Genomic DNA, 27,945 nt, shown 5'->3' with positions numbered 1-27,945 from the left:
ATTGCAAATGGCTGGTTTCTATTTTTTTTAAAACTAAAACGGAAACGTTTTAGGGGCTACTGTGCCAATGGGAATAGCAGAGCCCTTAGGTCTCCCCTACTTTTTAATTTATTTTTTTATTTAATTACTTATATCTTATTTATTTAATTTCTATAAATACACCCTTTGTATATTTAAAAATATAATTCAAGAATTAAATGCTTTAATTTTCAATTCAGTTAAATCAGAGCAAAGATCGTTTTTTATTATTATTTTATTTTAAATGGTCATAATGAATTTTTTGGTTTAAAGCCTTTCAACAAGCATCCTAAGACTCATTATTTAGTTTCAAGACTCTCTTAGGGTGTCCATTGAAAGGCCTTTAAGTCAAAAATTTATTACAATCATTTAGGATGAAATGATCAGAAAAATAACATCTTTGCACTGGTTTAAACTAATTGAAAATTGAAACACTTATTTTTGTAACTATATTTTTTAATCTATAAAGGACAAAAAATAAAAATAAAACAGTTGTATAAACATGATCAATTAAAACACTTTTTTTTCTCTTAATTACTTTACAAAGCCTAGAATTAGACTTGAACCTATTATTAAAGAGAGAAAAAAATTCAAACCGGAAAGAAAGAAAAGGAAATAAAATGAAAAAAAAAACTAAACTGAAAAGAAAAGGGAAAAAAGAAGAAGAAGGAAACTGTGAGGAAAGAAAGAAAGAAAAGGGAGAGAGAGAGAGAGAGAGAGAGAGAGAGAGAGAGGGGAGCTCGGGAAAATAGTGGTGCGGCCGGGGGGTGTGTGTCTGTGGGGGGGGGGGGGATTAGCAATTTTCTTTTTGTCTCTGATAAAAAGAAATCCAGGCATAAGCCATAATCAGCCTACGAGATGATTGATGTGCACATTCTGCTTATTTTTGAACATTCCCTTGTGATAAAAACAATGCAGGGTGAACATTATTTTCCCCTCGTTTGTTTTTTAGAAGCAGCATAGACGCGATGACTACTAGTTCCAACAGGAGAGAGAGAGAGAGAGAGAGAGAGAGAGAGAGAGAGAGTTCAAAGTCTTGATAGAGATTTTCCAAGTCTTGAGAGAGATTTTCCAAGTCTTTCCATAGTGAGTTAACCGGTATAGATTTTTCCATGGTGGCTGCTGTTCTACAATTTGGAATTCCCTTCCCATAGTTGACTAGTATAGGTGTGCAACTAGACTTTGAAGGTCACAGATGTTGGAACATTTCCAAAATATTAAATGTAAATATTGGTGAACGGTTTTAATCCAAGAGGCGTGACTATTCAGGTTAAAAGAATAGACGTGAATATTGGATTTGAGCACAAAAGGTGTGTCTATTCAGGTTAAATGAATAGACATTACCAGACCAAAAGGTGTGACCATTGGGGTGAAATGAATAGACATGACTATTATAAATAGACATGACTATTGCATTTAATAAAAGAGGTGTAATCATTAGCCAACGGTCACGATCTATGCCTATAAAAGGCAAATGGTTCTACCAATTGAAATGATGAAGAGAATCAGAACAATTCTGATTGTTCTTTCTCTCTAGAATTATCTCCTACGATTATACTAAAGAGGCTCGCAAAATCCAAAGCTATTCGGATCTCTCTTCGTTTGTGCATAACGCAGTTAGACAACAGTTGGAGACTGGGCTTCATTTTATCTTGGAGGCGGCTTCGCTGTAACCCGGTGCACACCGTATTCTCTTGAATTGGTGGGGGCGAATATCGTCTTAAGGACAGCGACATAGTAACGTGACTTGAAGCATCTCTGTTTATCCACTTTTATCGGCTACGACGAATTTTGCACCAACAATCTTAAGACGATATTCTTTCGGAAGATGAAAGTGGATTGATTACGTTATGGATCCTTAAGACGAAGACGGATAGATGCGATTGGAGAATTCTCAAAGGAAAACGATGATGTAATCGAATTATGGCGCTGCGGTTTTTTCCGTAAGTTTCCTCTCATAATATTCTTCATTGCCATGGAGTAAGGTATGTTCTAAATTTTTTTTTTTGATATACCAATGGTGTTTAAAATGTGAACTCAATTTTTCTCGGCCATGATCTGTAGTAATTACTATTGATTTCCGTATCATCTGAGCTTCACATTTTGAGTTGTTAATATTTTTTGATATGGGTCGGCACTCTTTAGGATATAAATGGTTAGAATCAACCGTTGTGTTGGTTAATCAGTTTCCTAAGGGACCTAGTAGGTGGTGTAGCCTAGTTGTTACTTCTAATATTTTTGGCAGTTAGGTCCAAGGGTTGGAATTAGTTTCCAAGGGTGGCGGTGACACCGATTCGGTAAAATCGATTTCGGACCGTTATTGGCTTTAACTGCCTTGGTGTCTTTTGGAAGCAGACACTTAACTGACGTTGAAATAACTGACGTTGTGTCTCTACGAAAGAGTTGTCTAGAAATAACTATTTTTTGCCTATTTAAGGAGTCAAATTCCGTGGGTCCAGAGTTACGCAATATTGGTTTAGTATTTTGTTTCGCTAAGGAAGAAAGCATACAGACCATTTCGTTATCCGGTTTCTTTGGTTTCTCGGTTGTGTTACAATTTTGAGGCGCATTCTTTTTGTCAAGATGCCTTCTGAAATCCCTTTGAACATCATACGTCTTTGGGCTCCTTTCCTTCCACCGTTTAATATTGTTTTGGGAAATTCATCACATCCAAGTCCCGATGATATTCTTTGGTTTAAAGAATGGAAAGAGGTCTTTGCAAGGCGAGGCCTCTTGCATGAGAGTCAACCGGTGATGATTGATATCTCTTCTGATGAAGAGGACTCTTTTGTGGTAGAACGTTTAGTCCAAAACGTTGCGGCCATTCCGGTTAAGGAAATATCGGAACATGGATCTCAGGAAATTGAAAAGGATTCATCTATGTATGATGATTTTCATAGTCCAAAGGAGATGGTTCCATTGGAAAATATGGAGGATTCCGATGAGTCTACTGCAGCAATGGGAGGTTCGCCTAACAGTATCAACCATGAATTGTCCCCTCCATCGGCATTTGAAGGAGTGAGCGAGAGTGTTTATACTTCGACTCCTTTGCGTCAATTGCGGACGATGAAAATGGCGCGAAAGAAACGTCGTGATGGTTTTGGTCACAAAGGGCCAATAATTAGGCGAACGGCGCGTAAGAGCGTTCCTTGCCCTGGATCTTTAAAGAAGATCAAATTTTCGGTTGATTAGGATGTTGAAATATGTGTGATAGTTTATGTATCCACATGCTAAGTAGGTTTTATCTACAATTCTTTTAATTTTGGAGATGTTTGCTGTGTACTCTTGTGCTTTTAATAAAGTGTATTTAATTGACAGTTTTGGCAGTGATAATACTTTATTCTATGTATGGTAATACATATTTATTTAAAGTTGTGAAGCGCTTCATATCTGTATATGAGAGTCATGTGTTACTGCTTGAGAAAAATCTTACACCGTTTGAAGTTTTGAATATTATACACCTTTTTGTATTCTTGGATAAACAAATTAGACGACTGTGTTTTGTTGTCTTTTATTTAAAAGATCAAAATGGTTATATGGGCTCACTAGACTTGTAGAGAATTCATTGATACCCATAATAACCATGGCAGTGCCTATGGTTAAATTGTGCATTATTGAATCTTTCAATAGATGTGTTTTTTCGTTGGATGGTGACTCTTTGAACAGTCATGGCTATTGCTTGAGTTCATAGTGGTTCAGAGCTTTGATAGTTTCGGGATTGATATATTATTCGTAAAGTATTAATTAGAATTTATCTAATTGTAGCTTTACTTCGTTAATATCTATGGAGATATTGTTGCAATGCATGTATCAGATCTTTGATGAGATCTGATGGAATAGTATGCTTTCCCAGGTTATTTTAGTTCATGTGAATCGGTGACTTCTATTGATATTTTACTAATATTTAAATTGTTGCACCGTTTGAATGGTTTCGGTTTTGGACCATTGTAGAGGAGTTAACTACCATGCATGGTAACCGTGCATATGCAACGTTTTTATTTAAAATGTTTCTTTTATGAGTATGGAAATAAGATTTTATTGATGGAAATCTTTTGCCATATTTAGTGTCAGGAATATTTTTATATAGCCAAGGTGTTTATATGGCCTGTCGAAGGTGATGCCTGACATGGTATTTGTGTCAAGGTAGTGTTTCGGTAACACGGAAATGTGTTATGTGACTCTTGATGAGCGGTGTTTGTCGGCCTTGATAGAATCGTGTTGGGGTAAGTACAAGGTTACAGTACGGTTGGACACGTGGTCGGTAGTTAACCGAATTAGCGGCTATTTAAATTATCTTGAATGTTTTGCTTTGTGCAAATGATATGAAAATTTTATTTATATGCATGTTATTTGCATAAGGTAATCAAAATGGTGGGTGCTGTGAATTCTTTATATGAATGAGTTTTTATGAGAAAATTAAAACTGACAGGACTCATCTTTTGTCTTTACCGAAATACACTTTGATATACTATACATGTTAATGTATTTATGTGGAGGTTAAGGATTTAACCCATGGGTGTTACCCAAAAAGTGTGGCTTTTGGATTTTAATAAATGGTGTAACCATTGGAGGCTAAATAAAGCGGTGAGGTGTTTGGATTAAAATGAAGAGTCATGATTATTCCAAGAAGTATGAAACGTGGTTTTCATTGGAAGGAATGTAGTTAATGTGGCCTTTAGGTCATGTTCTCCAATGTATATTGGAGAGTAAACAAAGATGTGGAATAGTGGATTCCTATTATCTTAGTTGCATAGTTGTTCCAAACAATTATGGCCCATAAGTTAATCAAATCCAAATTTGTTTATTTGGAGGAGTTGGTTTATATGCTTGTAATTGGTATCCATTAGTTATGATGGATACAAAGGCGCCTGATATATTTGAAGCATAAAAACCATGGATAAATAGTAAGTCTATTTTGTGGGGTTTTCTCTCTTGAATAAAGTAAGGATTTTACGATGAGATGGGGTGATATTGTATTTTGTCATTGATATATTTCTCAGTAAATCACTTAAGAGATGGTTGATAGTTATGATTGTGATGGTAGTCCGGACAAGTGAATCACATCATAAACTATGGTGATATAGCTATGGTAAATATTGCTTTCAAGGCAATAGTTTTATTTACTCTTGCAAGGGGGTTTGATGTGGCAAACATCAAAAGGGATGGGGTTTTAGCCCAATTAGTTTAATCACTCCTGGTGGAAACTCGACTCAACGCTTGAGCCATACCTCAAGTCTTGAGTTCAATGAGCAAAGTACACCATATGTCGTGATTGTGAGCACTTAATTTTTAAATTGATCCATCCCAAGGTAAAGTGCTTGGTACCTGTAATGTTGAAAAATAAGAGGGTGAACTACTTAGTTCTTAATAGGATTTTTGTGTTATAATTACAGGAACACTGACAAAATCCTACCTATATGAGTGTGGAGGTGGTGCCGCTTCCTATAGGTCTCGGGGGCTTTTGACTTTAGAGCACTCATGAAACCAAGATATAGATCCAAGGCCAATACATGGGTCGGCTTTTATGAATTACCTAAGGAAAAGAAAATTTGTGTGTGAGACGTGTCCGGTTAGTCAACAAGGATTGCTAGTTCAAAGACAAGTCTACTATGCTCTTCCGACTAACTTTGATGTGTCTTCACTAAGTGAATGGTTCAAATCGTAAGATACCTTCATTTATGCACAAATTTTCCGAGCTAAAACAAGTTTTATTTTCAATATTTTGAAAATGGTGGGGGATTGTTGGAACATTTCCAAAATATTAAATGTAAATATTGGTGAACGGTTTTAATCCAAGAGGCGTGACTATTCAGGTTAAAAGAATAGACGTGAATATTGGATTTGAGCACAAAAGGTGTGTCTATTCAGGTTAAATGAATAGACATTACCAGACCAAAAGGTGTGACCATTGGGGTGAAATGAATAGACATGACTATTATAAATAGACATGACTATTGCATTTAATAAAAGAGGTGTAATCATTAGCCAACGGTCACGATCTATGCCTATAAAAGGCAAATGGTTCTACCAATTGAAATGATGAAGAGAATCAGAACAATTCTGATTGTTCTTTCTCTCTAGAATTATCTCCTACGATTATACTTAAGAGGCTCGCAAAATCCAAAGCTATTCGGGTCTCTCTTCGTTTGTGCATAACGCAGTTAGACAACAGTTGGAGACTGGGCTTCATTTTATCTTGGAGGCGGCTTCACTGTAACACGGTGCACACCGTATTCTCTTGAATTGGTGGGGGCGAATATCGTCTTAAGGACAGCGACATAGTAACGTGACTTGAAGCATCTCTGTTTATCCACTTTTATCGGCTACGACGAATTTTGCACCAACAACAGATACTCCACTTGAATATCTGTCTCTGAGTGTGTGTGTGTGTGTGTGTGAGAGAGAGAGAGAGAGAGAGAGAGAGAGAGAGAGAGTTGAGAGATATTTTTGAATTCTTTCCGTCAGTCAATTAGAGAGAGAGAGAGAGAGAGAGAGAGAGAGAGAGAGAGACTTGAGAGATATTTTCGAAGTCTTTCCATCATAAATTGACTGGTGAGAGAGAGAGAGAGAGAGACTTGAGAGATATTTTCGAAGTCTTTCCATCATAAATTGACTTGTGAGCTTCCTACTGACTAGACTTCGTGAAGTTGACAGATAATGCCTAATCCCTTTGTTACAACTGCAATATTCGTAAAACAAGAAGAAGAAGTAGCCATGAATAGTTGCATCACAATTGTGTTACTTCTCCTTCTGCAATTTGCTGCAACTTCTAGCAACAATCAAATAGTCACAAGTAGTTTTTTTTTTTTGGTATACACGAGTGGATATGTTCGTAACAACAATTAAAAAGGTGTTTATCCATCAATAATTAATATTCAAGGAAACTAACGAAGTCCTTGAAATTGTCTTTAGTTGGAAGAGATAATGTCTATTGTATGGCCAGATTGGCTGAACTCTGAAGTAAAGAGAGAGAATAAGCTCAAGTAGATCAAACAGAAATGCAGCTTTATGTACTTCGAGTGCATAAACCGTTGAAATTATTGATATATAAACGTCTTTTTGTTGGTACGAGCATATCCACTCATGTATACAAAAAAAAAAAAAAACTACTAATGACTATTTAGAATAATGTGTCACTCCTGGCCAAATTTTTAGCAAATCCAAGATCCAAACATATAGTCAGCCGCCCATGAGATGATTTTTTTTTTTTTTTGATATTTGCCCTTGAGATGATTTTTTTTTTGACATCCCATGAGATGATTGATATACACGTTCCGCTTGATCACTCACACCCCAGCAAATGATGAAAACAATGCAGGGTGAATATTAATTCCTTTTGTCTCTCTTCTTTTCTTTTTCTGTAATCCGGAATCGATCCCACCGACTGCAACCTTAGATCCCGTGGTCACATTAAAAACAATAATCCCCGTTCCTCAGTTATTTCGTATTACAAGCTTCCGCTCATAAGGAGGGTGACCCAAAACATTTTTGCTTTTCGGAACTATAGAGCACTGCCATCCTTACTACTTGAATTATTGCCCTTTGTTTGAATTCTAACAGGCCTAGGCGCAAGGACTACCGTCAACACGTATGTCTCTGTTTGTACATGTGTGTGTAATTATTTCCCACGATGCTGCTGTCCCACCAATCGGAATTTACTTTCCATAGTTGACTAGTACAGATGTGCAAGTTCGTTGTGAGCTTCGTGAAGCTCATAGACACCAACACTTAAAATATCTCTGCTACAACTGCTGCATTGGTAAGAAGAAGAAGACGACGAAGTAGCCATGAATTGTTGCATCGCCATTTTGCTACTTCTTCTCCTGAAATTTGCAACTTCTAGTTCTAGTAACAATATTCCAGACGATTTCACTTTCAATGGATGTCTGAAGCTAGATGGACGTGCGGAGCTCGGTTCCAATGGCCTCTTCACACTAAATGAATCTGCAGAAGGAACGATCGGCCATGCTTTCTACAGCTTCCCCATCCAATTCAAGAAGTCCTTAAACGCTAGTGTTATTTCCTTTTCTACTACTTTCATCATTGCAATTGTATCGGCCAACCGGAACTACCGTGGCGACGGACTAGCGTTTGTTATTTCACCAAACAAAGAGATTCCTGGAGCCTTTCCCAGCCAATATCTTGGGCTCTTCAATAGTACAAACATGGAGAAGAGTTCAAATCATATAGTTGCAGTTGAGCTCGACACCTTTTTGGACTATGAGTTTCACGACATAGACGACAACCATGTTGGCATCAACATTAACAGCTTGCTTTCAATCAAATCTGCTCCTGCAGGCTACTTTATAGATCGAAATGGTTCTTTCAGGAATCTAAGTCTCAAAAGTGGTGACCCAATGCAGGTTTGGGTGGAATATGATGGCATCAACAGACAACTTAATGTTACCATGTCGCCTATTCACATATCCAAGCCTGCACTCCCACTCTTATCCTTGACAAAGGATCTTTCACCATTCCTGCTAGAGTATATGTACGTGGGGTTTTCATCCTCCACAGGCTTACTTCAAGAGGATCATTACGTACTAGAGGATCATTACATACTAGGTTTGAGTTTCAAGATGAATGGTCAAGCCCAACAAATTGACTTGTCTCGCCTTCCCAAGCTTCCCCAAAGACGACAAGTGAGAGATGATAAACAAATCAAGAGGATTTTGGCAATTGCATTGCCACCAATAGCATTTCTTCTACTCCTAGTCTTGATCTTTGGTTCTCTTTTCATGACAAGGATGAAGAAATTAATGGAGGTCCTCGAGGATTGGGAGGTCCAGTATGGCCCTCACAGATTTGGTTACAAGGACCTATTCATTGCTACAAAGGGTTTCAAAGACAGAGAACTCCTTGGGCAAGGAGGTTTTGGTAGAGTATACCGAGGTGTGCTTCCAACATCAAACATACAGGTTGCAGTTAAAAGGGTTGCTCATGATTCAAGGCAAGGATTGAGGGAATTTGTGGCAGAAATCGCTACCATAGGCCGCCTACGGCACCCGAACCTAGTACGCCTTCTTGGCTACTGCCGGCGTAAGCAAGAACTCCTTCTGGTTTATGATTACATGCCGAACGGAAGTCTTGACAGGTTTCTTTATGGCCAGCCGAAGGGGACCCTAAATTGGATGCAAAGGTTTAAGATCATCAAAGACGTAGCGTCAGGACTCCTCTATTTGCACCAACAATGGGTACAGGTTATCATTCACAGAGACATCAAAGCCAGCAATGTATTGATAGACGACGAATTCAATGGAAGATTGGGGGATTTTGGGCTTGCCAAGTTTTGTGATCACGGAACTGATCTGCAAACCTCTCATGTAGCCGGAACCCTCGGTTATATCGCACCTGAGTTGGCGCGTAACGGAAAAGCAAGTACAAGCACCGACTTGTTTGCGTTTGGGGCATTTATGCTAGAGGTGGTTTGTGGTAGAAGGCCAGTCGACCCACGAGCCTCTCCAAAGGAAGTCATTTTGGTTGATTGGGTATTCGAGTGCTTAGAAAGGGGCAACATTCTTGAGGCAATTGATAGACAACTAGGTACTGAATACGCAGTTGAAGAAGCTGAGTTAGTGTTGAAGCTTGGGTTGCTCTGCTCGCACTCCATCGCTGCAGCAAGGCCGAGCATGTCTACCGTCGTGCAATATTTAGAAGGTAGACCTCAACTACCGGATAACTTGGGCTATATTATCAAGTCCCGCAACTTCGGACAAGCCTCGAATGAGCAGGATGTGCAACTACCAACTTCAGTTACTTCATTGACGATCTCAGAGCCATTCACCTCTACAGGCCGTTGAATTACTTGTTCATCTATGACTGCTTTTTCAACAGGAGCCTTGTTTTAAGTTCCTATATATCTTCTAGTTATTTTAAGGATCTTATGCCTCGATTGATAACAGTGATAAATGGTTAGGATTTGTAAGTAGATGGGATTAGGATTGGAATTGGTAAAGAGAAGGGATCGGTAATGAGTACGTTTGTTTGGGATGAGATTAAATGATGGGATTATTAATATGTTTCACATAGGATAGAATTGGATTATAGTATAAATTTCCATTTTTACCCCTCCCCCTCCCCCCACCCATACAACACCACACGCTCACAGGAAAAAAAAAACCCAAGGAAAAAAGTAAAAACACCCAGCAACATAGACGCACTACTTTTCCCTACTTTACTCTCTCTCTCTCTACACCCACGCCACACCCTCGGAAAAACCAACCCAGCGGAGATTACGATGACGACGAAGACAATGACCCAACCAAGCTCATAATCAAGGTCTCTCTCTCTCTGCACATATACATATATATTTTGTGTGTGTGTATTTGTGGTGGTGGTGGTGGTGGTGATCTTTTGCTCCGGTGGTGGTGGTGATCAATATGTTTCTCCGGTGGCAGTTTTGTCTTTCTCCTTCATACAACCTAGGATTGGATTATTAATACCGAGTCGATGGGGGTATTACCAATCCCCCCTATTCCCCCCCAAGAGGCTTACTCATCTCATAGGATTCACAATCCGGAGGGATTTTGTGGTACCAACAAGATATTCACAGTCTGGTGGGACTGTTAGTCCAATTCCAAGGCTGAATTTGATTAACAAGCGGGGTTAAGTCTCTCTTCAAACATTACATGTCCGTAACAGGGTTTTGAAACGCTGTACTAGCCAGCGTAATGGATGCAATGTCATTTGTTATGTGCAACAGACATCGGGTGTATTGAGTGAAACGTTAGGGAATTGGGTGTCGCGGCCTTGAATCTGTTTCAGCTACGAGCAAATGTAATAAACACCATTGCTAAGATGTTCAGACCTCTTTCAATGCAATTTAAATGTCTATACTTGTTTTCAATCTGCAACTGTGCCGTGCATAATATGAATTTTCAACTGGCCTTTTAGCCAAAAAAAATGGGATAATGGATAATGAGTTTAGAGATTCACCATCCAGTATGTTGGAAAAGTTACTGCAATAATACTTTTAGGGACGGAGGTAGTATGAAATAAATAAACAAAGTCAAATATCTTTTGGTTGTGGTACAATAACCCAAACATATTAGCCAATCCCCATTTTCATTTCCTAATGCAAACCCATATAAGCTAAAACTCCCTCCATAATCGGAAACCGCCAAACCAATACCTGAAATGGAAGCCGAAACGAAGAATTTGAATCCTAATTGATCGATCATTCTTTTAGGGATGTGATTTTGGCACTTCATTTTTAGTCTGTGGCACTCTACTCTTTGTTTTACAATCTCACATGAGCAAGAGACAAAGTGGAGTGTCACTAGCTATAATTTGAGTGCCAAAATTAATTTCCTTCTTTTATTTAGTGTTAAATTTCATAAAATATAAAAATAAGACAAAAGAGCAATTAAAGCTAGGTTTTGCTTAAATAAGCTAGTAGGCTTCTTTTTGTGTGTGTGTGTGTCTTTTTTTTACATTTGTTAATTTCACGTCAAATTTATGTGGATTATTGGTTTGTTTCGGCGAGACGAAAATAAGCCACAAAGTCTTTTTAGGTTATTTTTGCTCTTACTCAATTTTTTTAGTTTCCATTATAATTTTTTATTTTTTCAAATTTTCTCGTCGAGACGAACTAATAATTCACAAAAATTTGACACGAAATTAACACATGCTGATAAAAAGTGAAGCGGCGTGCTCTTCAAGATTGAGCCTCTCCTTCTCAGATTCACTCCGTTTCTTTCTGGTTGGATTAGCTAGCCCTCCTCTCTTCTTCGAGTCATTGCACAAGAAGTAACCGGCTAGAGTATCCACAATGTTATAATCAAAAGTAAAAGATTTTCAAAGTTAACAATATTGGTGCAAAATATGGCTCACAATGCTATAATCAAACTTAACAACTTCCTTAAAGATAATCAAATTTTGGGCTTTGGATAACCAAGACTAGTAACCTTTTGACAATGACCAAAATTATTAGAGTACCCTACATATTCTCAATCAAATACACCAATCATTATACAAAAATGTTTTATTTCTCTTCCCTTTTCCTCTCTCTCTTTCTTTTCGAACAATATTTTCAAAAAAATTATTATTTTTAAAATAGTTTATTTTCAAAAAAAAAAGTTTCAAAAACTATTTTCTATTTCTAGTAAATAGTTTTTATTAGTTTTAAAACTATTTTTAGAAAACTTGTTTTCTACTGTTCACAGTTTTTAGTTTTTTGTCGTTTGAAAAGATGATATGATAAGTTTTGGTTATCCAATTTTGATTATGTCATTGTAGATATCTACATTGCTAACTTAGCAATCTCTTAAATGAATAATCAAAAGCTGATGTGACAACTTTAAGTTATCAATTTTTTATTATAGCATTGTGGATACCCTTAGTGCCTACCTGTAACAACTCGGATCCTCAAGCACCACGACCAATATATAACAAAATCGAATGTGTCAACAAATAACTAATGAAAAGTCATCCTCCATATCCTTAGATATTTTTCAGATAATAGAATGAAAAAAAAAAAGAAAAGAAAAAAGAAAAGAAGCAAATTTGGGTCGGTTTTAGTCCGTATGAATGATGAGAGTGGCATTATTGTAGTAAATGTGGTAATAATATAGTCTTCAGTAAACAACAAATAACTAATGAAAAGTCATCGCCCACATCCTTAGATATTTTCCAGATAACAGAATGGGAAAACAAAAAACAAATTTGGTCCAGGTTTAGTCCGTATGAATGATGAGAGTGACATTATTGTAGTAATTGTGGTAATATTACGGTCTAAATTATTTAAACATGCAGGACCATAGTTAGACTCCATTCTTGTAAACTTATTTTTTTTCTTCGTTTTGTGTGTTTTGTTTGTTTTCGTTTTTTTCTAAATTTTTATTAGAATCACGCCATATTTTTTTGATTAATTATTTGTCTCGACGAAAGGAGTCTAAAACGTACAAAATTATGACGAAAAGTAAAAAAAAAGTTCACTAAAGACGAAAAAAATATCATACAATGGTCTTATATATTTGTCTAAAGTGTCGTTTTATTTAAAAAATTTCAACATCGAACGATTAACCTTAAAAATTACGAAGAAAAGCTATACAGAAAATTATGAAAAATAAAAAATATTGAAATAAGTTACAAACTTCAAAGTTTAAAAAACGTAGCCTTAAACAGAATGGGTTTCGGCTAGATTTGCTTATGTATACATAAATGATTAGTTGGCTGGAATAGGCAAAACAATTATTATTCAACCGTAAACACATACACACATTTTATACACACATTCACATTTTTTGGTGAGTGAATTTGTATAAATATTTATGTAAGTATTTGTGATTGTAGAATGATTATCAGCCCAATGAAAGTGAGAGATGTGAGATGTGAGGAGACTAGAGTCTTCTCGTGCCCCACACGGCAAAAAATTTGTATCCAAACTATGGAATCTACTACTTAGTAAAATATAATGCTAAGATAGTGAGGTGCCGTTTTGCTTTCTTTAAATTTTCTTTTTCAAAAATAAAGTAATTTCAAGCTCAAATATAATGAAAATGAAAAATAATTTTTCAATTTTTTTGCACCGATTAAAAGATCTCAATGAAATCTATCAAACAAGATCCATATTGGTAGGAAAATTATTTGCGTAAACACATGATTTTTGAGCTTGAAATTACCTTCCTTTTCAACAAGCACTTTTCAAAGAAACTGGAACGGGCCCTGACAGCAAATTTGGTCCTTTATACAGTACTGTTCTCTTGGGCAAGAAGATCTGAACCGTTGAATGCAAATTAAAACCAGTGGAGGGCCATTTTGGAAAGACATGGCCAAAAAGCAAGCGACACAATGGGGCATTTTCCCATTTTACTCAGTGATGTGATTTTGACACTCCATTTTTAGTCAATGACACTCCACTTTTAGTTTTATTTTCTCACATGATTAAGGCACAGAGTGGAGTGTCAGTAACTAAAATTGGAGTGTTAAAATCAATTCCCTTCTACTTATGCCATTTTGAGTGTTTGGCTATTTGAGAAAAAAGGAGAGTGCCAAAATTTGTTTTCTGTTTTCCACTTTCTAAACAGAGAATTGACCAATTCTCTTATTGGACACTTCGTATGGATAAGGTACTGCGTAATTTGATAAAACTTGGCATAAGTTCTAGCTTTCTCCAAACTACAAGTGAGGCACTAACTTAGTGAGTGGAGAGAAAAATAAGAAAAATACAAACGGTCGCGGGTCATGGCTATTTTCTGATTGTAGAATGATTATCAGCCAAATGAAAGTGAGAGATGTGAGATGTGAGGAGACTAGAGTCTTCTCGTGCCCCACACGGCAAAAAATTTGTATCCAAACTATGGAATCTACTACTTAGTAAAATCTAATGCTAAGATAATGAGGTGCCGTTCTGCTTTCTTTTTAAACCTTCTTTTTAAAAAATAAAGTAATTTCAAGCTCAAATATAATAAAAATGAAAAATAATTTTTCAATTTTTTTGCACCGATTAAAAAATCTCAATGAAATCTATCAAACAAGATCCATATTGGTAGGAAAATTATTTGCGTATACACATTATTTTTGAGCTTGAAATTACCTTCCTTTTCAACAAGCACTTTTCAAAGAAACTGGAACGGGGCCTGACAGCAAATTTGGTCCTTTATACAGTACTGTTCTCTTGGGGAAGAAGATCTGAACTGTTGAATGCAAATTAAAACCAGTGGCGGGCCATTTTGGAAAGATATGGCCAAAAAGTAAGCGACACGATGGGGCATTTTCCCATTTTACTCAGTGATGTGATTTTGACACTCCATTTTTAGTCAATGACACTCCACTTTTAGTTTTATTTTCCCACATGATTAAGGCACAAAGTGGAGTGTCAGTAACTAAAATTGGAGTGTTAAAATCAATTCCCTTCTACTTATGCCATTTTGAGTGTTTGGCTATTTGAGAAAAAAGGAGAGTGCTAAAATTTGTTTTCTGTTTTCCACTTTCTAAACAGAGAATTGACCAATTCTCTTATTGGACACTTCGTATGGATAAGGTACTGCATAATTTGATAAAACTTGGCATAAGTTCTAGCTCTCTCCAAACTACAAGTGAGGCACTCACTTAGTGAGTGGAGAGAAAAATTAAAAAAATACAAACGGTCGCGGGTCATGGCTATTTTCTGATTGTAGAATGATTATCAGCCAAATGAGAGTGAGAGATGTGAGATGTGAGGAGACTAGAGTCTTCTCGTGCCCCACACGGCAAAAAATTTGTATCCAAACTATGGAATCTACTACTTAGTAAAATATAATGCTAAGATAGTGAGGTGCCGTTCTGCTTTCTTTTTAAACCTTCTTTTTAAAAAATAAAGTAATTTCAAGCTCAAACATAATGAAAATGAAAAATAATTTTTCAATTGTTTTGCACCGATTAAAAGATCTCGATGAAATCTATCATACAAGATCCATATTGGTAGGAAAATTATTTGCGTATACACATTATTTTTGAGCTTGAAATTACCTTCTTTTTCAACAAGCACTTTTCAAAGAAACTGGAACGGGGCCTGACAGCAACTTTGGTCCTTTATACAGTACTGTTCTCTTGGGGAAGAAGATCTGAACCGTTGAATGCAAATTAAAACCAGTGGAGGGCCATTTTGGAAAGATATGGCCAAAAAGCAAGCGACACGATGGGGCATTTTCCCATTCTACTCAGTGATGTGATTTTGACACTCCATTTTTAGTCAATGACACTCCACTTTTAGTTTTATTTTCTCACATGATTAAAGCACAGAGTGGAGTGTCAGTAACTAAAATTGGAGTGTTAAAATCAATTCCCTTCTACTTATGCCATTTTGAGTGTTTGGCTATTTGAGAAAAAAGGAGAGTGCCAAAATTTGTTTTCTGTTTTCCACTTTCTAAACAGAGAATTGACCAATTCTCTTATTGGACACTTCATATGGATAAGGTACTGCGTAATTTGATAAAACTTGGCATAAGTCTAGCTTTCTCCAAACTACAAGTGAGGCACTCACTTAGTGAGTGGAGAGAAAAATAAGAAAAATACAAACGGTCACGGGTCATGGCTATTTTCTGATTGAATTACCATTTTGTCCAAAGCAGTTAATCTATCCTAAACAATAAAAATAATAACGATTAGGAACAGTTTAGAAATTAGACCCCAGTGGTTTTAAGGGTTTTGGATTTTGAATTCTAATCATTATCCTATTTTCCTCCAATCATTACTTCCATTTTCTCTCTATCTCTCTCCATTCTATTTCCAATCCTTATTATATTTCTCTCCACACTCATTACGTACAAATCATAAATCCCAAAACGAACGGAGTCTAAAAGTCTATACAGCTTCACAAAAGGGTTGTACCTCTCATCATATTATAAATAGAATAGCTATATGGTGCACAGACAAACAAAAAAAAAATTATATGCTGAACTTTCGAGTGCATATAGACCGCTGAAGATTATTGATAGATAAACAACTTTTCGTTTTTAATAGGATATCCGTTGTTACGTGTGTATAGTACAGAAAAACTACCAATGACTATTTAGATTAATGTGTCACTCCTGGCCAAATTTTTAGCAAATTCAAGATCCAAACATAGTTATTAAGCCCACGATATGATTTTTTACTTTTCCGATTATAAGAAGTTTTTCAGTGCCGGGTGGACACGGACCACATGGTGCCTATTGCCATCCTTACCACTTGAATTATTGCCCTTTGTTTGATTTCTACAAGCCTAGGCGCAAGGACTACCGCCAACACGAAAGTCTGTATGTGTGCGAGCGAGAGAGTTCCCAAGTTTTTCCATCATAAATTAACGAATCTAATTTTGTTTACCTTTCTTAAATTAAAAGACGGTGAACATTATCCTCCTTCCTATTAGTTGAAATGGTGTGAATCTCACCACAAAATGATGTCATATTTATCAAAAAGTGTATTCTAGAGGTGAGACCTACACAGTCTACACTATTTCAACCAATAATATGAAAGGTAACGTACACCCTCTTTTAAAGACAACGTACAAAATTGCATTCTAAATTAACTGATAATATAGTTTTTCCCACGGTGACAGCTGGCCCACCACTTGGAAATTCTTTCCACAGTTGACTAGTACAGATGTGCAAGTTCGTTTTGAGCTTCGCAGAGAGCCAAAGACTAGACTTCGTGAAGCTCACAGATAACAAGAAGACGACCAAGTAAGTAGCCATGAATTGTTGCATCGCCATTTTGCTACTTCTTCTCCTTCTGAAATTTGCAACTTCTAGTTCTAGTAACAATGTTCCAGACGATTTCACTTTCAATGGATGTCTGAAGCTGGATGGACGTGCGGAGCTCGGTTCCAATGGCCTCTTCACACTAAATGAATCTGCAGAAGGAACGATCGGCCATGCTTTCTACAGCTTCCCCATCCAATTCAAGAAATCCTTAAACGCTAGTGTTATTTCCTTTTCTACTACTTTCATCTTTGCAATTGTACCGGCCAACGGGAACTACCGTGGTGACGGACTAGCGTTCGTTATTTCACCAAACAAAGAGATTCCTGGAGCCCTTCCCAAAAAATATCTTGGGCTCTTCAATAGTACAAACATGGAGAAGAGTTCAAATCATATAGTTGCAGTTGAGCTCGACACCTTTTCGGACTATGAGTTTAACGACACAGACTATGACCATGTTGGCATCGACATTAACAGCTTGTTTTCAATCGAATCTGCTCAAGCAGGCTACTTTGCGGATCAAAATGGTGCTTTCAAGAATTTAAATCTCATAAGCGGTGACCCAATGCAGGTTTGGGTGGAATATGATGGCATCAACAGACAACTTAACGTTACCATGTCACCCATTAACATATCCAAGCCTGCACTCCCACTCTTATCCTTGACAAAGGACCTTTCACCATTCCTGCTAGAGTATATGTACGTGGGGTTTTCATCCTCCACAGGCTTACTTCAAGAGGATCATTACATACTAGGTTGGACTTTCAAGATGAATGGTCAAGCCCAACAAATTGACTTGTCTCGCCTTCCCAAGCTTCCCCAAAGTCGACAAGTGAGAGATGATAAACAAATCAAGAGGATTTTGGCAATTGCATTGCCACCAATAGCATTTCTTCTACTCCTAGTCTTGATCTTTGGTTTTCTTTTCATGAAAAGGATGAAGAAATTCATGGAAGTCCTCGAGGATTGGGAGGTCCAGTATGGCCCTCACAGATTTGGTTACAAGGACCTATTCATTGCTACAAAGGGTTTCAAAGACAGAGAACTCCTTGGGCAAGGGGGTTTTGGTAGAGTATACCGAGGTGTGCTTCCAACATCAAACATACAGGTTGCAGTTAAAAGGGTTGCTCATGATTCAAGGCAAGGATTGAGGGAATTTGTGGCAGAAATCGCTACCATAGGCCGCCTACGGCACCCGAACCTAGTACGCCTTCTTGGCTACTGCCGGCGTAAGCAAGAACTCCTTCTGGTTTATGATTACATGCCGAATGGAAGTCTTGACAGGTTTCTTTATGGCCAGCCGAAGGGGACCCTAAATTGGATGCAAAGGTTTAAGATCATCAAAGACGTAGCGTCAGGACTCTTCTATTTGCACCAACAATGGGTACAGGTTATCATTCACAGAGACATCAAAGCCAGCAATGTATTGATAGACGACAAATTCAATGGAAGATTGGGGGATTTTGGGCTTGCCAAGTTATGTGATCACGGAACTGATCCGCAAACCTCTCATGTAGCCGGAACCCTCGGTTATATCGCACCTGAGTTGGCACGTAACGGAAAAGCAAGTACGAGCACTGACTTGTTTGCGTTTGGGGCATTTATGCTAGAGGTGGTTTGTGGTAGAAGGCCAGTCGACCCACGAGCCTCTCCAAAGGAAGTCATTTTGGTAGATTGGGTATTCGAGTGCTTGGAAAGGGGCAAAATTCTTGAGGCAATTGATAGACAACTAGGTACTGAATACGTGGTTGAAGAAGCTGAGTTAGTGTTGAAGCTTGGGTTGCTCTGCTCACACGCCATCGCTGTAGCAAGGCCGAGCATGTCTAATGTCGTGCAATATTTAGAAGGTAGAGCTCAACTACCTGATAACTTGGGCGATATTATCAAGTCCCGCGATTTCGGAGAAGCTTCAAATGAGCAGGATGTGCAACTTCCTACTTCAGTTACTTCATTGATGATCTCAGATCCATTCACCTCTACAGGCGGTTGAATTACTTGTTCATCTATCTATGACTGCTTTTTTTCAACAAAAGTTTTGTTTTAAGTTTCACCTCTACAAGCAGTAGTAGTTATTTTGCCTTGTAAATAAGCCTTTCTTCAAATCCTCCATGTCTGTAACAGGGTTCTGAAATGTTGTATTGACCTAGGTAATAGATGCGAGGTCATCTGTTATGTGCAACAGACATCGGGTGTATTAAGTGATACGTTAGGGAATTCGGTATCGTCGCGACCTTGAATCTATTTCAGGTACTAGTAAATGTAATAAACTCCATTGCTAAGATGTTTGGACCTCATTCACTGCAATTTAAATATCTGTACTGGTTTTCAATCTGCAATGAATTTTCAGCTGGTCTTTTAGCCAAAAATAAATAAATTGGGATAACGGATCATGGATAATGAGTTTCGAGATTCACCATCTAGTATGTTGGAATAGTTACTGCAATAGTACTTTTTAGGGACGAAAGGAGTACAAACAAACAAAGTCAAATATCTTTTAGTCGTGGACCTGTGATACAATAACCCAAACATATTACCCAGTCCCCATTTTCTTTTCCTAATACAAACCCATAAGCTAAAACTCCCTCCATAACCGAAAAACGTCAAATCAATACCTGAAATGGAAGCCAAAACGAAGAATTTGAATCCTAATTGATCATTCTTTCAGAGATGTGGTTTTGGCACTCCACTTTTTGTTTTGCGATTTCACTTGAGTAAGACACAAAGTGGTGTGTCAGTGGCTAAAACTGAAGTGCCAAAATTAATTTTCTTCTTTTATTTAGTGAAAATTTTCACAAAATATAAAAAATAAGACAAAAGACCAATTAAAGCTTGGTTTTGCTTAAATAAGCTAGTTGGGCTTTTGTGTATGTGTGTCTTTATTCATTCTTTTTTAAATTTGTTAGTTTCACTTTAAATTTAAATTTATGTGGATTATTAGTTTGTTTCAACGATACGAAAATAAGCCAAAAAGTCTTTTTGGGTTATTTTTGTTCTTACTCAATTTTTTTTTTGAGTTTTCATTATAATTTTTTATTTTCCCAATTTCCCTCATCAAGATGAACTAATAATTCATAAAAATTTAACGCAAAATTAACAAATGCTGATAAAAAGTGATGCGGCGTGCTCTTCAAGATTGGGCCTCTCATTCTCAGATTCACTCTGTTTCTTTATGGTTGGGTTAGCTGGCCCTCCTCTCTTCTTCCGGTCATTGCACAAGAAGCAACCGGTTAGTGTCTACCTTTAACGACTCGAATCCTCAAGCACCACGACCAAGATTTGATAGAATCGTAAGTGTTACGCCACTAACTCAAGTAAACAACAAATAACTAATGAAAATTGAAAAGTCCTCCCGCACATCCTTAGATATTAGTAATATAGTTTTCCAGATAACACAATGAAAAAAAAAAAAGAGAGAAACAAAATTGGGTTAAAAAAGTATCAAAATAAGTTTCGGACTTCTAAATTTATTAGTAAAACGTAGCCTTAAACAGGATAATGAGAAATTTTTCAGTGCTGGGTGGGCACAGGCCATGTGGTGTCGAGCACGCATCTCGACCGTCCAAACGTGTTTTGAACGACACATATCTATTTGGGTTTTGGACGGCCAAGATGGTGCTCGGCACCACGTGGCCCTCTCGGCACTGAAAAACTTCTCGTAGGATATGGTTTCTGCTAGATTTGCTTATGTACACATAAATGATTGGTTGGGTGTAATTAAGATGTGATGTGAGGAGATTGGAGTCTTCTTGTGCCCCACACGGCAAAAAATTTGTATCCGTCCTTTCCACGGTTGACTAGTACAGATGTGCAAGTTCGTTGTGAGGTCCTCCCTCGTTAACTTGCAGTTGTAATTTGTGTAATTTTTTAATGAGTTTGTAATTTGGACGTCCGTAACATTGTAATTGTAATGAGTATGTTTTTCTTTTTCTTTTCTTGTACAGTAATTTGTATACATTTAATAAGCTCAACTGTTGGAACAAGTTTAACAAAATTAATCAAAAACTATTAGTAATACACATTATAATACCACAATAAACAATTATGGGCAACATGGTAAAAAATTAAATCATAATTTATTTTCAACATTATCTCCCAAACCTAAACACTACTTCTGTTTGAAAATGCATTCTACATATTTTTCTCAAACACTTTACAAGATTCAATACATTTTGACAACAATTCAAAAAGCCAAACTACAAGTGAGGCACTCACTAGGCGAGTGGGGAGAAAAACAAAAACAACACAAACGGTTACGGGCCCTGGCTATTTTCTGATTGAATTACCATTATGTCCAAAGCAGTTATTCTATTCTAAACAATAACAATAATAAAGATTAGAAAACTAAAAGTCTATACAGCTTCACAAAAGGGTGGTATCAAATGGTGCTCTCATATTATAAATAGAATAGATATGTGGTGCACAGACACACACACACACACACACACACAAAATTATAGGCTGAACTTTCGTTGTTACGAGGATATCCATTGTTACGTGTATATATAGGCCCCGTTTGTTAATCTCTTTCAGCCTTGGGATTGGATTGATAATCTCAAGGGATTACTAATCCTTGTTTGTTTTCACAATGAAGGTGTGGACTATTAGTCCCATGGGTATCTGAATCCCCTCATTAAGAGGTATTACCAATACCTTGGGGGACTTGGCATTAAAAATTCAATCCTCTCATTGCCAATGCACAAATACAAAAATAGCCTTCACCAATCCCATCTTCTTACCAATCATATCCCATGTGAAGGGCAAAAATGAAAATGTATACTATCAATCCACTCCTTGCCAAATTTTTAACAAATTCAAGATCCAAACTATTAAGCCTACGATATGCTATATATATATATATATTTATTTATTTATTTATTTAGTTGTTATCATTGCCCAGGAGATGATTGATATACACGTTCTGCTTGATCACTCAAGCTCCGGCTCTTGATGAAAACAATGCAGAGGGGGAATATTACTAATCCTTTTGTTTCTTTTTGTTTTTTTCTGTAATCCGGAATCTATCCTACCGACTGTAACTTTAGAACAATGGCGGAATCAGGATTTTAATCCGGAGGCGGCTTAGTATGACATACTCCTTCCGTTTCAAAATTGATGATAATTTTTAAAATTTGTGTCATTTTTCATTGCTTATATCTTTCAATCTATAATGTTTTTTATGAGTTTGAAAACTTTCTATAATAAAACTAATCGAGAACTATCAAACAAGATCCATATTACATATTTTTAAGATTCATTTTGAAAGATATAAGGAATTGAAATTGACACAAATATAAAAAATTATCCTCCAATTTGGGACGGAGGGAGTGTATTTTTTATTAGAACATATACTTATTCTATTATAAGGTTTTTGCTTTTTAATTCATTACATTTGTACATTAAAATGATTCTTTAGGCTACATCAACTATCATGTGCTTATTTTTTTATTTATGAAAGAAATTGAGAAACGAGAATGTAAAATAACCGATTTTTTATCAAATCAAACCAAAATTATTGAAATTATAAGTAACTATACACAAATAATTATCAATAATATTCAACATCAGGTAAGAACAAGAAGACGAAGTAGCCATGAATTGTTGCATCGCCATTGTGCTACTTGTAGCAACAATATTCCAGACACAATATTCCAGACGCGCGATTTCACTTTCGATGGATATCTGAAGCTGGATGGACGTGCCGAGCTCAGTTCAAATGGCCTCTTCACACTAACCAATTCTTCAAGAGAAGCATACGGCCATGCTTTCTACAACTTTCCCATCCAATTCAAGAACTCCTCAAACGCTAGTGTTGTTGGGCTTCACCCACGTGTGATAATTTATCGAGGGGGTGCTTGTTAATTATTCGCGTGTAGTTATATTATATTCGGTTTTGGTTAGAGAATCAAATCCTATGGCAAGTTGGAGGAGTTCCATACTTGGCGGTGTTACTATGGAAGAGTTTCCTTCTTGATGTATTTCCTAGTCCGAGTAGGAAAAGGAATTATAAGGCAATAGGAAGCATTGAAGGTCAAGGCTTGATACTCTATAAATACCGAGGTGTATTTGAGATTTATGTGTGACATAATGTGAGGGAGAGGGTGAGGCGAGCGTGGGGGGCCGAGTTGTGGCCTCCCAGAGAGGAACCGACGTGTGGTTCCCGGAGAGTTTTTTCATCTTTATTGTATATTGTGTCAATATATAATCAAAGGGAGTTTTTCTCTGAAATCACTGCGTTGTTTGTGTGCATGGTGTCCCTCACGGTCCTAACAATTGGTATCAGAGCAGGGTTGAAGAAAAGGGGGTCACCAGAAAAACCACGGGTTCGATTTCTGAAAAAAAAAAAAAAAAGGTGCTCACGAACTTCGTTTTTGTCATCCGAGGAGGTTGCACAGGCGATTGGAAGTGGCGGAAAGGACGATTGACGGAGCAAACTTGCAAGGATCAGAGGTTGATCAATGCAAACATGCGCGAAACTAGTGAGCAAGGATACACTCGGGTTGGTAGTGACACAGGCACTTACTAGAGCGAAGGTTTGCAGAGATGATTGACAGTGATTAGAGGCAGTCTCGTTCAATCGGGTTTGAAGACCTATCATCAAGAGTTGCAGTTGTGATTTGGGCTGCATGAGGATGATGATGGGCAACTGATACATACTTGTGGAGAGTACAGACAGATGGAGCTGATGTTTGGTACTAGACAAGCAGTATGATTTTTTGGTGACAGTGAACAGGTGAAGCAACAGTTGCGGAGACACACAAGAAGGGCACTGGAGTACGAGGAGTCATGACCTGAGATGTACAAGAGTGTCGGTTACCGAATCAAATTGTGTATGGAATAATCTGCAGACAGCGGGCAACTGGTTGTTTGGGAGATGTTCACGGAAGCTCCGGACAGAGGGATTGAGATAGAGACCAGACAATGCATCATTGGGGTCTCTTCCTTTGTGGATTTTGTGACTAGATTTTCTCTAGGATGTGCGGCCGCATAAGGAGAGATGGAGTCACGGATCGTGTCCTGCGAGGATGCGAGCACTCCGGTGCACCTAGGTGAGGGGGTGCAAAATCATCCCACATGGGCGAGGGGGTGATTGTTGGGCTTCACCCACGTGTTATATTTTATCGAGGGGGTGCTTGGTAATTATTTGCGTGTAGTTATATTATATTCGGTTTTGGTTAGAGAATCAAATCCTATGGCAAGTTGGAGGAGTTCCATACTTGGCGGTATTACTATGGAAGAATTTCCTTCTTGGTGTATTTCCTAGTCCGAGTAGGAAAATTATAAGGCAGTAGGAAGCCTTAGAGGTCAAGGCTTAATACTCTATAAATACCGAGGCGTATTTGAGATTTATGTGTGACATAATGTGAGGGAGAAGGTGAGGCGAGCGTGGGGGGCCGAGTTGTGGCCTCCCGGAGAGGAACCGGCGTGTGGTTTCCGGGGAGAGTTTTTTCATCTTTATTGTATATTGTGTGAATATATAATCAAAGAGAGTTTTTCTCTGAAATCACTGTTTTGTTTGTGTGCATGGTGTCCCTCACGGTCCTAACAAGTGTTATTTCCTTTTCTACTACTTTCATCTTTGCAATTGTACTGTACTTGAGTACGTGAAACTCGGCGGTCCCAGCCAATATCTAGGGCTCTTCAACACCAAAAACAACGGGAATAATTCAAATCATATAGTTGCAGTTGAGCTCGACACTGTCCAGGACTTTGAGTTTGATGACATAAACGACAACCATGTGGGCGTCGATATTAACAGCTTGCGTTCAATCAAATTTGCTCCTGCAGGCTACTTTGCAGATCAAAAATGGTTCTTTTAGGAATCTTAGTCTTAAAAGTGGTGACCCAATGCAGGTTTGGGTGGAATACGATAGCATGAACAGACAACTTAATGTTACCATGTCACCTATTCACATACCAAAACCTGAACTCCCACTATTATCCTTGAAAAAGGATCTTTCACCATTCCTGCTAGAGTATATGTACGTGGGGTTTTCATCCTCCACAGGCTTACTTCAAGCGGATCATTACATACTAGGTTGGAGTTTCAAGATGAATGGTCAAGCCCAACAAATTGACTCGTCTCGCCTTCCCAAGCTTCCCCAAAGTCGACAAGTGAGAGATGATAAACAAATCAAGAGGATTTTGGCAATTGCAATTGTATCGGCCAGCAATGGCCAGCCCAAGGGAACCCTAAATTGGATGCAAAGGTTTAAGATCATCAAAGACGTAGCTTCAGGACTCCTCTATTTGCACCAACAATGGGTAAAGGTTGTCATTCACAGAGACATCAAAGCCAGCAACGTGTTGATAGACAACGAATTCAATGGAAGATTAGGGGATTTTGGTCTTGCCAAGTTATGTGATCACGGAACTGATCCCCAAACCTTGAATTCGAGAGGTCCCACCCTTTTGTGATGAGGTCTCCTGTACATTTGTTCTCCAAAGCACCACAGAGCTCAGTGGGTCCATCAACCTTGAATTCGAGATATCGTTTAGATGGCTTCCCCCAAGCAATATGCCCAATATTACCGAATCCCTTAGTCAGTTTAATTCATCCCTGGTTTGCACGGTAACATTCCATTGCATGTGGTAATTGTGAGGAAATATATAACAGATGTTAATATGTTTCAGTTGAAAATTGTTATTGTTTCTGGAGTCCACATTGTTCACCATATGAAACACCAAAGGTAATATGGAGGCAACATGATGTGTGACACTGTGAATGTGTCATTGCTTTTTCCCCTCCATTATTTGCTTTTCTTCTTCTTTTTCTTTTTCGTTCTGACTATGGGAGGAGTGAGTTGGGTGACTAGACGTACCTGTTGTGAAAAGGCGGAGTTTTAGGGCCTGATAGCTCGGGAAAAAAACTCCTGTAAACTACTAGCTATTCTGTTCCATGTAGTGCAGGCAAGCGTCTCTGTTGCAGCTTGTGAAATCATTAAATAGAATTCACTTCATATTTAATCAAATTGTTTTGAATCCACATAGTATTGCTTCAAATATAAACAGTGTTCTGTGCTTTGCAGATTGCAAATTCGGTGCCACGAATATGTTTCTTATCTGGTCTTACGGGGGAAGAAATGATGATGTTTGTTGATGCTTTTCCTGAAATTGGTACCAGATTTTCTTATTAATACTCCATTTTACCAGTCAGGATTTGGGTTAATTGTTTCTGATCATGGTTTTAGTTAAACTGAAACCACTTAGCATAATCAACACGCAGTAGGGTCTCCTTGTGACTTGTTCAGATCATGGTACTAAAGCTACATATTAGATAGACGAAGCATCTTGTCTTGACTCAAGGTATACACATCCAAGTTTTGCATGAACGAATTGTGTTTCCATTATGTGAGATATAAGGCGTTTCGAGTCTTGTGCATTTGTCAACTGCTTGTGAAAAGACTAGCATAATTTGCTCTTTATCCTACACAAGATTTTTCACTGAGATTCTTTTCGGTTTTCGGCTTTGATATTCACTTACGGTTTTGACCTCATTACTCGGGGCTATGCAGGATTAGAACCTGCTGTATTTGCAGCTCTTGTTCCCAACAGCGCTGATAAACCGCTACAAGAGTTGATTGAGGAGATTATGGGAGACCATGAAATGCTTGTAAGCTAACATCTCCTTGATTTGAATGCAATTGTCTTTGCATTTATCTGCTCATTTGCTTACAGTAGATTTTCAACTTGGATAGTCTGCAAAGCGATCGGGCTAGGCATTGCCAAATGCAGATTAGATATTTGGAGGATCAAGAATTGAATGACAGATCACAATGTTGTGTGTATGTGCACGGTTACATTCTATTTTCGGAGTCAAATTATTGCGGAAGATGACCCACTGTTTTTTTTTTTCCTCCCTTGTTCTCTCAATAATTAGTGAGTGTAGTAGGGAAGAGAAGGATATACAAACATGCTTTTGAGTCTGTTCTTCTCGTCTGGAAAAAGTAGTTCTCGTGGTAATGAAATGAAGCTGCTGTTGTAATGGATTACCACTCGGACACGATTTTTTCTGTTCTTGGTTTCTTTAAATTGTTTTCCTCTTTCAAGTGGATTAACTGTTTTCGGGCATTATAGACTTGAGACTTATCTTTCATCCCTAAGTGACTTTCTTACCCAACCATCTGCTGTATGTTTACGCTATACCAATTACTACGCTCATCGGTAATTTGTCGCAAAACTAGGAGAGGTTGTGTGACAAAATCAGTAAATTGAAATAGAAGTGAGAGAGAGAGAGGGAGAGAATCTTGTTCTATTATTTCCTCAACTGTTTTTTTTTGTGTTTACAGAGAAGAGAAACCCCTATTTATCTCTCGAGATGAAACAGCTCCTATTGGACCACAAGTACACTGCTTGGATTGATGAGCTGGCAATCCAAACTTACATCTCAACTAACTCACAGAGAAAGCAAAAATGAAATACAATCAAACTGAATTTCAAATGAATTTGAACAAACTACCAAACTAACTTCTCACTAACGTCTAACTGTTGTGCACTGCTGTGCTTTCCTTTATACTCCCCTGCAAACTCATGGGGGGTGATAAGGCCATAGCAGAGCGATTGTCACACCGAAGAATATGGGGAGGAGAAATGGGAATGTGCAGCTTAGATAAAAGCAGTTGTATCCATACCAGATCAGCTGTTGTTTGAGCCATTGCCCTATACTCAGCCTCCGTGGAAGATCGAGCAACGGTGGGCTGCTTTTTGGCACACCAAGAGATTGGTGTGGATCCCAGAAAAACAACAAAACCAGAGGTGGAATGTCGGT

At 37.8% G+C, this 27,945-nt stretch overlaps 3 protein-coding genes and 1 long non-coding RNA gene across 4 annotated transcripts; all 4 read left to right on the top strand.

Annotated features, from left to right (window-relative positions):
• The first annotated feature begins 7,732 nt into the window (after window positions 1-7,732).
• LOC131300290 (L-type lectin-domain containing receptor kinase V.9-like) lies at window positions 7,733-10,011 on the top strand. The gene has a single exon (XM_058326052.1). The coding sequence runs from the start codon at window positions 7,806-7,808 to the stop codon at window positions 9,816-9,818; it is 2,013 nt and encodes a 670-aa protein (XP_058182035.1). The 5' UTR covers window positions 7,733-7,805; the 3' UTR covers window positions 9,819-10,011.
• Window positions 10,012-17,113: 7,102 nt separating this feature from the next.
• LOC131300292 (L-type lectin-domain containing receptor kinase V.9-like) lies at window positions 17,114-19,516 on the top strand. Its single transcript, XM_058326054.1, has one exon. The coding sequence runs from the start codon at window positions 17,173-17,175 to the stop codon at window positions 19,168-19,170; it is 1,998 nt and encodes a 665-aa protein (XP_058182037.1). The 5' UTR covers window positions 17,114-17,172; the 3' UTR covers window positions 19,171-19,516.
• A 5,398-nt stretch (window positions 19,517-24,914) lies between these two features.
• LOC131299824 (L-type lectin-domain containing receptor kinase V.9-like) lies at window positions 24,915-25,595 on the top strand. The gene has a single exon (XM_058325395.1). It carries the CDS (start codon window positions 24,915-24,917, stop codon window positions 25,593-25,595), a length of 681 nt encoding a protein of 226 aa, XP_058181378.1.
• Window positions 25,596-26,201: 606 nt separating this feature from the next.
• LOC131300297 (uncharacterized) lies at window positions 26,202-26,917 on the top strand. The gene is made up of 3 exons (XR_009190912.1): window positions 26,202-26,268; window positions 26,693-26,790; window positions 26,876-26,917. It is a non-coding gene; the product is annotated as an uncharacterized LOC131300297 (long non-coding RNA).
• Window positions 26,918-27,945: the final 1,028 nt, after the last annotated feature.

Source organism: Rhododendron vialii, chromosome 9a, assembly GCF_030253575.1.
Source record: "Rhododendron vialii isolate Sample 1 chromosome 9a, ASM3025357v1".
NCBI classification, from domain to species: domain Eukaryota; kingdom Viridiplantae; phylum Streptophyta; class Magnoliopsida; order Ericales; family Ericaceae; genus Rhododendron; species Rhododendron vialii.
This window is presented reverse-complemented; position numbering and strand designations above follow the sequence as displayed.